The sequence below is a fragment of the Aspergillus udagawae genome (assembly GCF_001078395.1).
Source record: "Aspergillus udagawae IFM 46973 DNA, scaffold_7, whole genome shotgun sequence".
Lineage (NCBI taxonomy): Eukaryota > Fungi > Ascomycota > Eurotiomycetes > Eurotiales > Aspergillaceae > Aspergillus > Aspergillus udagawae.
Genome location: NW_025091270.1, coordinates 575,967 through 591,964, shown reverse-complemented (window position 1 = coordinate 591,964; position 15,998 = coordinate 575,967). Strand labels below are relative to the sequence as shown.

General features: G+C 44.9%; 6 protein-coding genes across 6 annotated transcripts; 3 read left to right on the top strand and 3 right to left on the bottom strand.

The window, feature by feature from the left end:
* Positions 1 to 5,509: 5,509 nt before the first annotated feature.
* Aud_008885 (fungal specific transcription factor domain-containing protein) lies at positions 5,510 to 7,219 on the bottom strand (the record flags this gene model as incomplete). The annotated part of the gene is made up of 4 exons (XM_043293750.1): positions 5,510 to 6,280; positions 6,348 to 6,664; positions 6,722 to 7,155; positions 7,215 to 7,219. The coding sequence occupies 4 exons, from the start codon at positions 7,217 to 7,219 to the stop codon at positions 5,510 to 5,512; spliced, it is 1,527 nt and encodes a 508-aa protein (XP_043149685.1).
* Positions 7,220 to 7,946: 727 nt separating this feature from the next.
* Positions 7,947 to 8,402, top strand: Aud_008884 (SRPBCC family protein; the record flags this gene model as incomplete). Its single annotated transcript, XM_043293749.1, has 1 exon — positions 7,947 to 8,402. One exon carries the CDS (start codon positions 7,947 to 7,949, stop codon positions 8,400 to 8,402), a length of 456 nt encoding a protein of 151 aa, XP_043149684.1.
* Positions 8,403 to 8,685: 283 nt separating this feature from the next.
* On the top strand, positions 8,686 to 10,714 carry Aud_008883 (uncharacterized protein; the record flags this gene model as incomplete). The annotated part of the gene is made up of 3 exons (XM_043293748.1): positions 8,686 to 9,014; positions 9,559 to 9,968; positions 10,047 to 10,714. 3 exons carry the CDS (start codon positions 8,686 to 8,688, stop codon positions 10,712 to 10,714), a joined length of 1,407 nt encoding a protein of 468 aa, XP_043149683.1.
* Positions 10,715 to 10,908: 194 nt separating this feature from the next.
* On the bottom strand, positions 10,909 to 12,297 carry Aud_008882 (questin oxidase family protein; the record flags this gene model as incomplete). The annotated part of the gene is made up of 4 exons (XM_043293747.1): positions 10,909 to 11,642; positions 11,707 to 11,834; positions 11,903 to 12,048; positions 12,121 to 12,297. The coding sequence occupies 4 exons, from the start codon at positions 12,295 to 12,297 to the stop codon at positions 10,909 to 10,911; spliced, it is 1,185 nt and encodes a 394-aa protein (XP_043149682.1).
* Positions 12,298 to 12,724: 427 nt separating this feature from the next.
* Aud_008881 (uncharacterized protein) lies at positions 12,725 to 14,003 on the top strand (the record flags this gene model as incomplete). The annotated part of the gene is made up of 6 exons (XM_043293746.1): positions 12,725 to 12,809; positions 12,880 to 13,367; positions 13,431 to 13,557; positions 13,625 to 13,699; positions 13,749 to 13,835; positions 13,888 to 14,003. The coding sequence occupies 6 exons, from the start codon at positions 12,725 to 12,727 to the stop codon at positions 14,001 to 14,003; spliced, it is 978 nt and encodes a 325-aa protein (XP_043149681.1).
* Positions 14,004 to 14,574: 571 nt separating this feature from the next.
* Positions 14,575 to 15,438, bottom strand: Aud_008880 (SDR family NAD(P)-dependent oxidoreductase; the record flags this gene model as incomplete). Its single annotated transcript, XM_043293745.1, has 1 exon — positions 14,575 to 15,438. One exon carries the CDS (start codon positions 15,436 to 15,438, stop codon positions 14,575 to 14,577), a length of 864 nt encoding a protein of 287 aa, XP_043149680.1.
* Between the last annotated feature and the right edge of the window lie 560 nt (positions 15,439 to 15,998).

The following is a 15,998-nucleotide window of genomic DNA, read 5'->3' as shown; positions in this document are numbered from 1 at the left end:
ATTAAGTTTTCTTACYGCTGGGATGAATGGGATGACTATAAACTAGTTAACTATCTAAACTAGTTAGTATTTAAACTAGTTTTGAAGAAAAATTCTTACCATCTTAATACTGATTAAGGGGATAAAGGGCCTCTAGATCTTCCTTAAGAAGTTRATCTTCCTCTAGAAYCTRAGCRTGCTTRAATAAAGCCTGAAGAWCTAGCATTAAAAARAATARAATTATGATTAATAGTTCTATTTTCTTRCTTAGTTCTTCRTCTTTTCYGTYRCTCTGAAACTCATTAGTTYWATAACTAGTTTAGATATAACTAGTTTGTACATACCTTCGCGAGCTATATAATTATAGTATTAAGTATCTATATYATCACTTCTYCAAGAATRATGGATTCYATATATTTATYRTGCAGAGAGTTRATYAATATCTCACTRATTAATTATCATTAACCTATTATAATAGAATATATCAGAGAACTGTCTCTAATAGAAACTAGTTTAAATATACCTAAGAGTTGCTCCAAGTAGTGAATCATAAATACCTATCCAATAAGATTTATAGTGGCTTTATTCTACTGCATTTATATGATTTCTGACCTTATTAAAAAACTCAGAATTCATTAATGAGCAGTTTTTATTCAAGCTAGCAGAAATTATAGGATGTTGCTTATATTTCGCCTATCTTGCAATGTCAGGCGATTCATTAACTAGAACTAGTTTAGTATAGAACTAGTTAACAGATAAACTAGTTAACTTACTTTGYAGTAATTYAGTGAGGCGAAGAAATTCATCCTATAATTAATAAGATAAAAGACTAGTCATTTAAAGCTAAATAGAATGAAAGTGACTATCTATCTCTAAAGCTCCAGGAGGAACTAGCTTAGAGATAGTTTAYATAAAATAAATATRGYAGAAAATAATAATATTTTRTAATTACTATGTCCATGGTYGACCTTCAGGATYAATGTCTTRGAGATAATGACCAAGACCTAGAACTAGTTAGCTATAAAACTAGTTTATAAGAGAACTAGTTCTTACCTAAGAGTTGCTTTCTATCTATATTAATAATAATTGCTTTATATCCACTTTGATACAGATAATAAAACTAGACTGGTGCACCACAGACCTCATTAATTAATTAAAAAATATAATGAAATAATAATTAATAGCTTGCTGCAGTCTCTTGATCCATAAACACATGAAGAAGTGTGAAAACTAGTTAAATATTAGAATCCAGCCTCTAGTAAACTAGTTTAGACTTAACTTTTTCTATGCTCTGGTAAGAATATTATAAATATCACCTTATTAAAGTCTCCTTTAACTCTTTTGAAAGATATATCAATCTCAAAAGAATCTAATATCTTTAAAAGTGTGATTTGCTCCTTAAATCCACAGATGATTATTATATAAATATTATCAGTGTAGATTCCATGGATATAATTCTTAAACTAGTTTAGCAGAGAACTAGTTAGGGGATAAACTAGTTTTATATACCTAGTAGTTTGGGTTGTGAGTATGCTTATATAGTACCCTATTAAAACTCTAACCTTTTAGATATAAAAGAGCTCGCTCTTTAGTAATAATAGCAGAGAATCTATCTTGATTCATAAAACTATGATAAATCTGTGATAAAGTCTGACTATTATACTTAAGGCAAAACTCTTTTAAGGCAGGGCTCTGCAGGAATAAACCTAAACTAGTTAATATATAAACTAGTTTATCTTAAAACTAGTTACATAACTTACTAAGTGTCAGATCAGGATTCTGCATTCTTTTAATTAAATGAAGAATCTCATCCATTATTTGCTATGGCGGTTTATTAGGCGGTAGTGGAGGATGTAAATGGATTCTAGTAGAGAGAAATATTACATATGGACATTCAGTAATACTAGTAGGAACTAGTACTATAAATATTATATTATAATCTTTTCTCTTCATCTTTCCATGGCCCTGGATATGAGGAACACCTAACTAGTTTAGTGAAGAACTAGTTATTAGATAAACTAGTTAAGGGCTTACCATAGTGAGGCTGCTGACTATTTAGTTATTTAATGACTCTACAAGGTTCATGAATATGATCATGCTTACTGGTTTTAAACAGCCTTTTCAAAAGATCTAAATCAAGCTGGAATGCTTTATTTGCAAGATTCATATGAAAGTGCTTTTGATAGGTTAAAGGTGAAGCATTTGTGCATCTAATATAATAATACTATACACTGGCAACATCCTAAACTAGTTAGTATATAAAACTAGTTTTTATTAGAACTAGTTACTTACAGGATAGTGATATTTTGTGAAAACTGGTTGACATGATATAGTTGATTCTTGACATGCATTTTGTGAATTAAAATGTTTGATTATACTGTGATAAAGACTAATACTTATTAGAATAGTCAAAATAATATATATTTAATAAGGAACCTACTTACCTGGTAGTCTTATGAATAAATAAACTAGTTATTCTTTGCATAATCCGTTGCCGAATTTTAGAAATTTGAGAGAAAACTAGTTTAGATGCATGTGTATGTTCTATTATTAATAGTTCAGGATGAATATATTCATATGCCTTTATTCCTAAGCATCGTAGATAATATCATCTAATATATAAATGTAGAAAGGAACAATATATTTGACGCGGAGTTCCAACAGTAGAGTGGGAATATTAAATCTAGTAGTAGTATTAGAACTAGTTTAATTAAAACTAGTTAGTCTGTAAACTAGTTAAGACTTACTAATGTGAAAGGATTATGTCCGGAAATTATAGGGTTTAAGGTATTCAATCATACAACATAAGTATAGCCCTGTATATGCAATTGAGGATATTCAGGTAGATGATCAACATATTTAATTTGCTGTGTCAAGATTGGAGTTAGGAAGGACGATGTCAAAGCTATAGGTTATGTATTCTAGAACTAGTTAGTATATGTAAACTAGTTCCTATAAACTAGTTTATATGGTTTACCTTGAGAAGATTTGAATCGTCAGCTAGATTGCGTTCATGCAGAATTTGATCATCTAAGTCATCTGATAATATTGATATACTATCATCAGATTCAGAAGAATCATTAGAAAAGGTACTAGGAATAAGATTATTAATAATTGATCTATCATTCTCAAGGTACTGAAAAGATTCATATGAGGCCATTGTAAACTAGTTTTTTAAGATGATGAGAAAGAACTAGTTTAGGGGAAGTATGGAGGGTAACTTTCAGAATATTTACAGAAAGTAAAAAATTATCTCATCTGACCGGTGAGATGAGCTGTTTTAAAATGGTTAGCATGTGATTCGGAAAATCGGCGCCGGTGGTCCGAGGCCCCGGGGGGGTGGTGGGCTGACCTGTAGTCACCTGTATCCAGCATCCGCTCAGTTATTTAATTTAAGGCTTAGTTGCTACCATTTATTTATGTATTTTTTTTATGTATTTATTGAGCATCGTTGCTTAATTAGAAAACTCAGACCTAAATATAAGCAGGCACGCATGCAAACGCTCGAAATAAATTCGATACGTCAACCAGGCTACCAGACAATTTAGTAGCAATCTTGCCCCTTCGGGCCCTGGAACATTTACATTTCCGACCGTCCGTCCGAATCAGTTAAAGAGCCTGAAAACTTGCTGCCGTGCTATTTGATCATGACGCTTATGAGGATTGAGCTTGAGATTGCGTGCCAGGATACTACTGGGGTGTATGAGACAGCTTATCTAGCAGAGTGTCGGATGGGATAGGACCATCAAGTGTAGACCAGGACTTGAGTATCACCGATCTATCGGTATTCGCCTTATCCCATCCTTTGAGAATAGCCACAACTAGTGCGTGCGGGAAAAAAAATAAAAAAATTTGACAGCTCGAAACTGGCGCCAGGGACAGATGGACCATACGTGTTTCGGTGTTAAGTCACCATCGGGTCACCAAACCCGTGGCCGTGGCGAGGGGAGTAGGATTCCGCGAAGCCGAAAGCATTTGTAAGGAAGCTATATAACAAAATTAGTTATATGAATTCTACAGCCGAGTATTTTAGTCTACTCGATTGCATACAGCTACCAACACACAAGCAACAAATGGCTATCGACTCTAAAGAGTGGGCACCCTTGTCAGTAGCCAGCGTAAACTGCACGCAGGACTCTGAGTTGTCGAATTGGCAACCGCTTCCCTCGGAACCTACAGCTTCCAGCCTATTTCCATCTCGTCGATCTCGCCGAATGGAATCTCCCGCATTCGATGAGCAGGGCATGCCCTCACACATTGTCTCAGCAGACCAATACGCGCACAAACAAACGCGACAACGGTACATCAGGATTCCCAAGTAAAGCGCATTCATCTTTGTCACGCCCCAGTACAACAGGGCCTATCCGGCATGTCTGATAGTCTGAAGAAAGCAATCCCACTACTTATATCACGAATGGAAAGGTAAGCTCAGCCTGGTTATCAGCTACGAGCTGTGGCGGGGAATCATGGCGGCAGATGCTAGGAAGCACGTGTCTGATGATCGTTGCGAGTGTTTTGGACCACACCGTCGCTCTTGGGTACCCGCACGATATGATTGTCAAAGCGTTGCCGGGCGTGTCCCTGGGACTGCGGATGGGACACAGAACTGCAGGCGGAGGGATTTTGGTTCGAGCACGGTGGGCAAAACTTGAATGCGGGCAAGAAGTTAAGTGTGCGCGATAGCGATGTTTTCGATGCCTAACATAGCTGCAGTGGAAAGTCGGTTCTACAATCAATTTCCCCGGTCATCCGATGACATAACTACCTTAGAAGGCCCCCAGGTTGATCGGCTGATGGCATTTGGGGCCTCGTAGCGATCTCTCCATCTGTAGATTTATAGCAGTCGGCCAAATAAATTTCTCTCCCTTCCTCTCTCTCTCTCTATTTCTGACTATTACTAGTATGGGCCGTTGTACAAGTGTTATTAGTTTGAGTAGATATTAGACACACTGGCACACAGGTGCATATCCACGTTATCAGGAATAGTGAAGCGTGAGGTGCCGGTACGGTTCACCCTAAGGCCGTGGGGTTTTAGGCATCAGACCTCATCCAACCCCACCACGGCTGTGACTGCAAAAGGTCCCACATGAGCTCATTATCAGACGATCCCATTTCGCCGGGCTGGCCGTACAATGCTGCCTGGTCTTGCAGCTCATCATCTCTAGCTTGAGGGAGATTTGAGCCACTAGACAGACTGTAGCTGGGTAATGGGAGAGAATCTCCCAATAAATTTTCGCTACCGGTGGTGGGGTTCTGCTGGAGAAGGGTAGTAGTAGGGTCTGTTGAATATGATTGAAAAGAGATGGCACCGGAATCGGGAGCGCGACTTTCACTCTGGAAGAGGAGTTCGCACAGGCCCAGAAAAGCTGAAAATAGCTTATGTAACTCAGCAACCGAGCGACTTCGGCTTGAAAAGCGGGACATTCCTTTCGTGACTGTCGATAATAACGTATAATCTTCACTGTTTCTTGTGTATATGACGTTGCAGAAGACGACAAAGAACGGGCTCAGTGGGAAGAATAGAAGGGTCCTAGGCGATATAGTCAGATAATATGCAATCAACACCGCAGGACACTGCTATGTATGGGGGGAAGACTTGCCATGTGAGGAAGTAGGGATACTCGTCCAGGAAATTCTTATCTATGGCGATTTCGTCCTGCAGCTTGGTGAGCTGGACCAGCGACTGCCGCGCAGCGTGGAGACATTCTTGTCGAGATAACGGGCCTTGCACAACGCGCTGTTGCAGGTGGAAAACACTGGCCAGAAGAGCATAGTAGCCGAATTCAATAGCTGCCCATTCAAAGTATGTTTCTTCTGCAAGCTTCTGACATTGTGGCTGGGAGGGCTGTTTGTCAGCTGATTCTCGTTCCGGGTTTGGGTTTCTCACCTCATCCATCAATGTGCGCAGATGATACATTTCCTGGACCAGTGCATTGACTGTAATGACCTTATCATTCTTCTCATTTTGGATGAAGAGTACATCAAGGACTCCATCCTGAATCTGACCAAGACAAACCATAACCTTGACGCAAGCACTAAGAGGAAGCCGAGGATCCAGGCGGACCAAGTCTGCTGGCTTTATCTTCAGTCTTGGAAGCGAAGGAGGACGGAGCAGGAGGACACTCAGAATTTTGTCAAGATAGTAACATATGTAGAGAGCTCCATAGATATCCTGCATATCTCCCTCTGACGGTACGCACTTGTCGATCGTATGGTAATTTAGAGAGACCAAGGTCCTCGAGGCGAATGCTGTTAATGTCCAGCTTCGGGACATGTCACCTTGATTTTGCATGAAGAGGGCCTTAATACAAGTCAGTTTGTTTCTCGACAAGTTTCTAATCCCTGAGGATGAGGCCGTGCGGACTTACCCCCGATAAAAGGGCCTGTAGGAAAGATAAACTTGGGGGCCTCAGAAAATCCAACTCGCTCAGCGCACGGTGTATCTCGTCTTCGTACTGTCTCTTGCTTTGTTCGAGATGACGGCGGACCAGAGCACTTCGATCTCTTCTGGGCAGGCGGCTGATCAGGGTGACAGCTTTCATATAGACACAGATCCGATAGCAGATTAGGGTCTGTCGATCTTCTTTCTCCTCCATGATAGACAGACACATATTTTCTAAAGTCTCGAGAGAAATGTGGTCTGGCCAGAACGACCGTTTCATGACACCTGGCTCGGGATCCGGGGCTGAAGATTAGAAGTCAATCAATCAGCTTTATGAGTCTACTTTTGCCGCTCACTTACTTATTGTCATCATGTACAGTAGTTCCGGAGGAAACTTATGCGGTTCAGCATCACTGCCTGTTGTGCCAGACTTGAATGTGCTGGTCACAGAAGACAGATCACCCGAATTGGAGATACGACTGACGAAATCGATTGCACGTCTCAAAACAACAGACCTGTCTTGACCCATCATTACATTCGACTCCAGTTCTCTCTGCAAGAATCTCGCGCCCTCCGAAGTTTGCTGTGTCAAGCCGTCTTTAAGAGCAGTTGTCGGTTGTCGGGAGCCCCCTGTATTGCTAGATTGGCGGCCGTAAAGACCAGCGTTGGTCGCGTCGGTGCTCTCTCTCTGTGTTGCAGCCTGGGCTACTGTATCATGAAAGGGACCGCCATCGGTTGCAGGGCCAGGATCGCTTTGTAAGGTTGCAGTTGCCCTCTCGAGTGCCAGAAGTCTTCTATTAAGCGAAGATATGCTGAGTTATTCCCGTCAGTAAATGCGTCTTAGGTGGGAAACAGCATTATGAAGCTTGAGGACTTGCCGCGATCCCTTTGGGCGCCTACTCCTTCTTGGTCGGTCCCTGCGACAGTCTACTAGCGCGTCTATACAGTTGTCGCATGGCGCTTGTCGATTGCATTTGATCTATTTTAGTACGACACTGATCTCAGCGACCGGACGGACGCAACGACGGCGTTAGATCAACGGACCTTTCTCGCATGGCAGAAGTCGCACTACGCATATCTTTGCATTAACCCCCGCCTGTGAGGATCAAGGGTCGGAGATGACATACCGCTGGCTGCTCCGGCAAAAGACCGTCGGGCGGCATGACCGGAAATTCAACGAAGTGAACGGTTGCAAGTGCTCGATGTAATGTGTTTTGGTAAAGCAAATGGAGCTGTAATTCCGCTGAGGAAAAGGGAAGAAGTGGGAGTCATGAGCCAACTCCGTCCGTCCGTCCCTTTTCCGTCCGCTGAATAATTTAACTTTGTCTTGTACCGTGGTACGGCCTTACGCGATGATCATACAATTGTAATAATTCCAACAACTTTCTATGGAAACTAGATATGAGACTCCTATATAAATCGCTCTCTCTTCCATGCTGCAGCCTCTATAGCAGCTTCGGTGCAACAGAGCATAAGACTTTGCAGGATTCTTTAGAGCTCGAAAGGTGCGGTTCCCAATTTCCTACAACATAAGTTTGAAAACGAGCTAAACTCGCCAGGTATAGTTCTCGTCAATATTCCCACAATGCCACAAGTCATCACCGACGTCACTGTCACCATTAATGCTCCAATCGGCCAGGTCTGGGGCGTTGTGGCTTCGTTTGGTGCCGAGTCGCTCTGGTTTCCCGGCGTGACCACCTCATCTCTTGAAGGATACGGTCCTGGCTCCATACGGACCATTCATTTTGAAAAGAATGATTGGGTGAACATGGTTCGCGAACAAATGGATGTCTGCGATCCGATCCAGCATCTTCTTCGCTTCCGCGTCTTCAACGAGGATGTCACTGACGCCGGAGACATTTATTCCAACATGGTCTTGGAGGATATTGATGGCAAGTCCACTAAATTCAGATGGTTCGCTGAAGGGGAACCGCTGCCTGATCCGGTACAACACGAAAACATGCGCCAATATGTCGAGGAGATGTACAGGCGGTGCGCGGATGCAATTGAGAAGAAGTTGACGCGCTCAAAGAGCGAGTAGCCTATCTTCGCCTCGGAAGATTATCGAGTTCAGAACACACAGCACAGGACACTGGCTCGACTCATGACCAGGCATAGTTCCACTTAATACATGTGTACATATACGGCGTGTGGAGGCTCAGCCTTTTTCCTCTTGGGATAGTCCGATTTCCGGTCCCGTATAATGCCATGGCTTAAGCTGGTCGGACAGAGTAGGCAATAAAACTAAGCTTTTGCAGACATCTCTACCTAGCCATATCGCATCTCTCTGATCAAAACAAGTGGCCTATTCTAAATCTGAAATCATGCTTGTCCTGGTCGCTGGAGTTACGGGGGACCTAGGTACCCGCATGATCGAGACAAAGTCAGTTTCCTCCCACGATGTTGACGGCATGGGGGAAGCCGCAACGGCGTCGGCGCCATTCAATGTCTTCGCGTACCAGAGGGAGATCGTGCAGCTGGAGGAAAGTGAGCAGGGTGGGTACTGGAATGTTTACTTGGAAGTCCAGTCTCTGCTCGGCATTCCTCGAACCTATGAGAAGGCGAGAGGGCGGAAGGTGATGGTCAGGTGGAAAGGTTCAGTGGAAGATCTGAGAAGACATGTGCTTGAGGCCAGGAGCAAAGCGGCAAAAAGGTATTCTGAGTACTGTGGTCTCAACTACCAGTCTACAGTGCAGATAGGACTTATCCTCACCCCTACATTATCAGAGAGAAGCTGCAGTGAAACACACGTCTTTGGAGGGATCTCAGGGAAAGAACCCATATGTGTAGCGCGTCCTCTTGACCGTAAAGAGGGAAAATCTTGGAATTTTGCTAGCAACTTGGGCAATATGCCTTCGACCTTGTGTGTTATCTTCACTTTCTTACTCTTCGGACCAGTCATGCTTGGGAGAAGTTGTAGAACTGTAACTCAGTTCCGTACATCATCTTCCCTGCAACAAGCGCCGGCTTGAGTATAGTTTCAAAAGGCTTCTAGAATTTCCGTCCTGCAAAATAACGCTAGTTATCCTAGCTATTCATCGCTTTGTCAGCGGCAATTAGATCGCTCCTCGGGATAATTAGATTTCCTTCCCCTTCATCTATTTAGTAATGTAGCTGTGGTGGTTATAGTTAGTTACTGCATTATCCGCGTGAAGACATAAAGCCATCGAGAGGAATACTATATTCACGTCAACTAGTATCAAGTTCAAAATCTCCACATACGATCTCCGAGTCACCAGCAAAGCAACAAAAATGGTTTATCTGTCCGAGGTTAGGGCATCCAACAGGCAACTCACAGCCGCAACAGTTCCGCAGGTGTCGGTTTTCGTCGGTGCAACGGCAGGAATTGGCAGAGCAGCCCTGTCAGAGCTTATATATACTGGTTTCCCTGTGAAAGTGTATATAATAGGTCGCGATGAGGCGGCATTTAAGCCCATTTTGAGCGAGCTTCAGACCTCAAATCCGTCTGCCACCCTAATTTTCCTGCAGGGTGAGGTCTCGTTGATGGCGGAAGCCAAGCGTCTTACGGATACAATCCTTAGCCGGGAGACCTATATCGACTTACTTTTCCTTTCGGCTGGCTTCCTGCCCTTCCTGGGGCGACAAGGTATGCAACTAGCCGAGCATTAGCATCGAGATGACTCTGAATTGTGCTGAAAGAAGGTTACCGTTGAAGAAAACACAGAAGGAATTGAGCTGTCCACCGCCGTGGCGTACTATAGCCGGCAGATCTTTATTCGCCGCCTGTCTCCCCTCCTCCGAGCAAAAGCAGCCAAGCGTGACGCCGACAGACTATCATTTCGGCCCCGCATCGTCAACGTTCTCGCCGCGGGTGCAGAAACGTCCGACCTATTCCTCGGTGACCTTCAGCTGAAGGAACCCGGGCACTTCAGTGTTCCCAGCTATGCGGGCCACGTTGCGACCATGACCTCAGTGAGCCTCAAGCGACTCGCTGAGCAAGCAGAGAACAAGGACATTGTCATCATCCACCACCACCCGGGCCTTGTGTCTACCGATCTCTTTAAGAAAAGTTGGGGGGATCAATGGGGTGAAACTAAACAACATGGCAGCGTCACTGCCCCTGCTGATATTGAACGCTCAACCCCTGCGGAAGCCGGGGAGCGCTCGCTTTACGTGATGACCAGTGCTAAGTACGGCGGGGAAGGGGCACCTATGGAGGAGGGACAAGAGGCCGGCCTGACTGTCAATGGGACGAAGGATGGATCTCTCCTGTGTGTGGGCTATAAGCTGGAGACTCTGAGCCTTGGCGATCTCCTTAATTCCCTTGTAGACAGCGGGGCAGCCGATACAATCTGGGGTCACACTAACAAGCTCATTGGAAGGTACTTGTGATAGAGGAATAAACGGCAGTTATCTACGAAGCTGCTTATGACTCGACGATTGATGGAAGGTGTCGTTAAGATTTTTTTTTGATTGAAGACTGATATGAGTTGTGCTTTCGCTGAATACATTATCACAATATGCCAACAGGTCATGGAAAATCAGATTTTAACCCACCTAGTGAGCGCATAATCTTAGATTTGAGCCTAGGAAAACCCACTCCATCCATGAAATTCATCTGCAAACTTTACAGCTGCCTTGAGAAAGAAAGAATCAGAATCACCCCAGAGGTCACAGGCTTCTTTGAGAGCATGAATGGCCTTGACATAATGCGCATCAGTAGAGTGCTGTCCCTTGAGAGCACTTGAAATCGGCCAATCCCAATCTCTTCCCTTAATGTTGTACTCCAATATCTTCCATGGCGTGACCTTGGGTCGGAGTTGGGCAATATAAAGTGCCACGGTGATTAGCCACCACTGACGCAAAACCGGTGTGTGAAACTGAGCGGGTATTAGAGGCAGAAGAACGCGGATCGCGTGGCTAGTAGTCAGGATATGAATGAGGAAGAAGTCGTGCTTGTTCGCTGCAACTGCCATTGCTGCCGCGGCCTTCTGACTCTCCCGAAACTGCTCCACTGGGGAGTCAATCGTCCAAGCGTTCCAGTGCTCGAGAAGAGGAGTCTCGTACTCCCGGAAAATAGTGTCGAGATTGTTGTACCCCGGCCTGGACAGGCGATTGAAACGTTCGTCTGTTCTTACCTTTTCCAATATCTCCAAAGGAGACGGTGATTTGTAAGGCGGTTGAACCTGAGAGTAAGCCTCATTCTCCAGATACTTATGAATGCCATTGTAGTCCGTTGCTGTCAATGCTATCGCCTCCGTACCTATTTCGCTGCTGGACATATGATATGCGTAGCCGAGATGGATGAGGGCATGTCCAGCTAATAAGTGTCAGTATCAGCACTTCCCGACGCAGTTGACTACCTAAAGCAGGAGAAAACATACCGCCAGCGACTACAGAGTTTATCAGAGGCTGCTTCCCCGAGAAAAGATAATATGCAGCTACCTTTTTCCAGTCACCGCCTTCCCGAGCGACTTCGCCTTGGAAAAACTTCACAAAACCCCGCTCGTACCTACAGCACAGTTAGCACGAGACAATGCGCGACTGTCATAATGTGTCGAGAAACTGGGGCACATCTACTCTTTCTTCCCAAGGCAGTCGCGCCAATTTTCTGTAGTTACGTCACTCGGCGAGTCTGCCCAGGGCTCCAATCCCCTTGACTCGGCCTCATACAGGCGCTTAAGATCACCCGCACCAGCTCCGAGCAGATAGGCCGAGCTCAGTATCTAAATTTCTCGATGCGTTAGCCCCCGGACCTGACCGCAAGGCCACTAGTAGTGACGGACTGAGGAACATACATGCGGTACGTGGTTATGAAAGAGCTTTCCATGATAAAGTAGGGAATATCTGGCGTGATTTGCCTTGAGATAATGATTCAAAGTGCGGGCAGAGTCCTCCGTAGCTGTGCCAATGTCATGGATTTGAACAGGCGGAATCGTTATGCCTTGTGCTGTCCAGGAGGAGTGGGAGTGCATTTTTGCGGCAGAAAACAATTGGAGGTTTCGCTGGCAGCGAAGAGTGGACACCGGCAATGGCGTCACAGTGTAGTTCTGCAGTATGAGGCGGATCCCAATCATCAGAGCAATGAGACTTTACGTACATCGATGGCTTAAGCTTTCCGAGAGTATATAGTTCGTCCAGGAGGGCTTTTTGGGGTGGCGCGGGGCGGCGGGTTCTACGGACGGAAGACTTATAGCTTCCGAACGCCGTCACCACCAATTGTTGCTCCGAGAAATAACTCAATTTGTCCGAAGGGTGCAGTGATACGTCCTTATCTCCGGGTAAAATCCGCCAGTGTGGTTTTTGGTATATCTATCATGAACTCTCACTGCTGGATTGATCAATGATACATACTATTTGGTTATCTTGCCTTCGCCTGTATTCGTTGAAGGACTAACAATCATGGCCACCCACATTAACTTCGACAAGAACACCACAGGTGATGAAGTGGTTCAAGCCTTTGCTAGCCAGGTCAAGGGCCGTACATGTGAGTGAAACTTAACTCTAGGATACTATGGATAGCATCTCAAGAACAAAGCTGAACCACAGATCAATAGTTGCCATCACCGGTACGAGCGCTGGTTCGCTCGGTGCAGAGACTGCCCTCTCCCTTGCTCGTAATGCCCAGCCGGCCCAAATCATTCTTCTGAGTCCTCACGAGGCTCGAGTTCGGCCGGTTATTTCAGAGATCCAAACCATCAACTCGTCGATCAAGACATGGTTTGTCCCTATTGACCTCGGCAATTCGGCCTCCATCCACGCTGCGGTCGACCAGATATTTTCCAACCCAGAGATCAAGAGAATTGATGTCCTCATTAACAATGCTGGAATTATGGCCTGTCCTTACACTCCAGTGTCGGACTGGAAAGATCCGAAGGGAGCGCCTGTAGAATTGCAGTTTGGGGCAAATCACCTTGGACATTTTTTGTTGACGATGCTGCTGATTGACCAGATCCGGAGGCCTGGTTCAGCTGCGCGCGTTGTCAATGTCTCTGCGGCTTCCCATAGATTCAGTGAAGTCCATTTCGACGACCTTAACTTTTCGGTATGAGACTGGGACGAAAATAAGGCTTTCTTGATTAACTGACTGTCCTACTACTACTACTAGGATGGTGCGACATACCATCCCTGGAAAGCTTATGCTCAATCCAAGACGGCCATGATCCTCAGCATGAAATCTTTGGCATCCAAGATACCCAGTGCTGATGTCACATTTTTATCCCTGCATCCGGGAAGTAAGTAGCCTTTGAATTTCGTCGCAAGATGGTCGCTATCATAGTGACTCATTTTTCTATTATCCAGTTATTGCCACTAGCCTGGCACGACATATGGACAGCCCGCGGCCTGATCCTGCAGTAATCGAGGCCCATCTGAAGTGTAAGCACAGAGAACGTCTAATACGTCAACTGATACTGATATTGGGAAGTTCCAAATGCCGAACATCTTGAGCCTAAAACTCTCCAGCAAGGATGTGCCACCACCATGGTTGCTGCTTTAGACCCAGCTTTACAAGGTATGTGCTGGTACACATCTTGGCTCTTTCATCAGACACTGACATAAAAAAGCTTACTCTGGATCGTATCTGAATGACTGCCAATTGTATCCAGCTGCTGATTTTGCGGTAGACGAAACTGCAGCTGAGCGACTTTGGTCTTTGAGTAAGAGTATCGTAGGCATCTAGGATCCAGTTCTACAGAGCTGGAGTCTCACCCCATCTACCAGTTTAGTTACTGTCAGTACATACTCTGAAATAAATTGCATTTACTATTTCTGATTCTCCTTGTTTTATCTCCCTAGTAATAGCTGTCGCTGTACGAAATCCCAGCGAGGAGGAGCTTTCCTAGCTCTAGAGTCCCGAGTGAGCTCCTGGTTGGATGACTTACCTGAGAATGGTATTTATCAATTTGGCTGATATTATCATTTGTCAATTGATATGTATGGGAGATAATCATATAACTTGATTGTATCTGTACTCCTCGTCATACTATTATCCTGATGACAATGACTGAGAGACTAACAATATCTGGCAAACAAAGCACCCATGCGACAGACAAACAAGGAATAACGTGGAATAAGAGACTGTAGTAGGAAAAATTTGACAGGAATTTGCCATATCCGAGGATAGAAGCATCAAAACGGATGCATTCCAGCTTGCCCTTCCCCACTAGACCGCCCGTGTTTATCACCTCAGGGATTATTTAAAAGACAGTAGTTCAGTTTGGCAATTGACAGGGACTTGTACCGAGGACCTACTATTCCGCCAAGCTCGTCACAAAGAGATCTTTCGACAGAATATGATCTCTTAGAGAAAGCAGCTCCTGCACATCCCAATTCGCCCAAACAAACCTCCCAGCAAGAAACTTGGCCTCCTCGGTAGTAGCCCAGACGACGAAATCTCCAACTAGTTTGCCTTCTGTAGACGGGTAGACCCCGCCCAACTGAGACTTCGCAAGCATGTCAGTCGCGACAGCACCGGGGTGAACGGATATGAATCGAGCGACCTGACTGTCAATATCAGCAGACATAGCTTCCGACCACCGCGCAAGAGCGGCCTTGCTCGCCACGTAAGCCGAGAGATTCGGCACATGCCCCGCGGATCCATATGCACCAGCTGTATTGAGAGTCACGACTACTGCGGGCAGCGCATTGATTGGAACCTTCAATTTTTCCAGACGATGATGCAGATATGCCTGTGTAAGGAGGGCAGTACCGAGCACGTTTATCGTAAAGCCAGACCAGAATTCCGACATATCAGCGTTGAGGAACGGCTCGGGCGTAGGCATGTATCCAGCATTGTTAACGAGAATATCGGGCGAGACATCGAGAGTTTCAAAAATCCGGTGGATCTCATCTTCTGAAGAAAGATCTGCGACCTTGTAGCTGACGGACGTCCTCTTGATAGAGATAGAGGAGAGCTTTTTGGCTGCTTCCGCCAATCGTGATTCCGTACGTCCTACGAGCAGAATGTGCTTTACACCCTTCTCGGCGAACGATGTCGCTATGTTAAACCCGATACCATGTCCGCCACCGGTTATAAGAACAGACAGGTCCCCGAGATCTGCCCGTCCAAGGGCGTCCGCTAAGCCAGGGTACGGTTGGAAGTGAATATGCATCATGGAATCTAGTACAGGGAATGTGAATATTTGTTAACAAGCAGCTCTTTTATGGAAAGGACGACTTGGGGGAAAAAAACCTTTCTTAAGTTTGATTTATGCTTGTAATTTGCAGTCATAACAACTCGGCCATGGAACATGAACGGACTCCGGGATTTCAGTGCGGATTCTCCGGATCACTACAGTGGAAATCCGTCCGAAACCTCCAAAAATGCTTATACTGGGATACGCGGCTTTATTGGACCTAGGATCTAGTGTAACGGAACAGTAGCACCGAGCTGGACAGAAGCATGTAACAACGGCGTGCCGGACTAGGGTAACTCCAGGGTACAAATAATCATTGCTTGTCCTCGCATGAAAATGCATTACATACATGTTTTATTCTGCTGTATACCTATCTGCTGCGACTCCCTGGCAGCAATTGCGTTGATAAACTCCGTAAATAGTAAACCCAACTCTGTTTCCAAAAGCAATTTTGTCAAGCTCATGTAGGAGTTCGATCTCCCCGATCCAGCTAAAGCTCATACAGTTATCAGCGACAGCCTTAGGTAGATTTGTGCGGT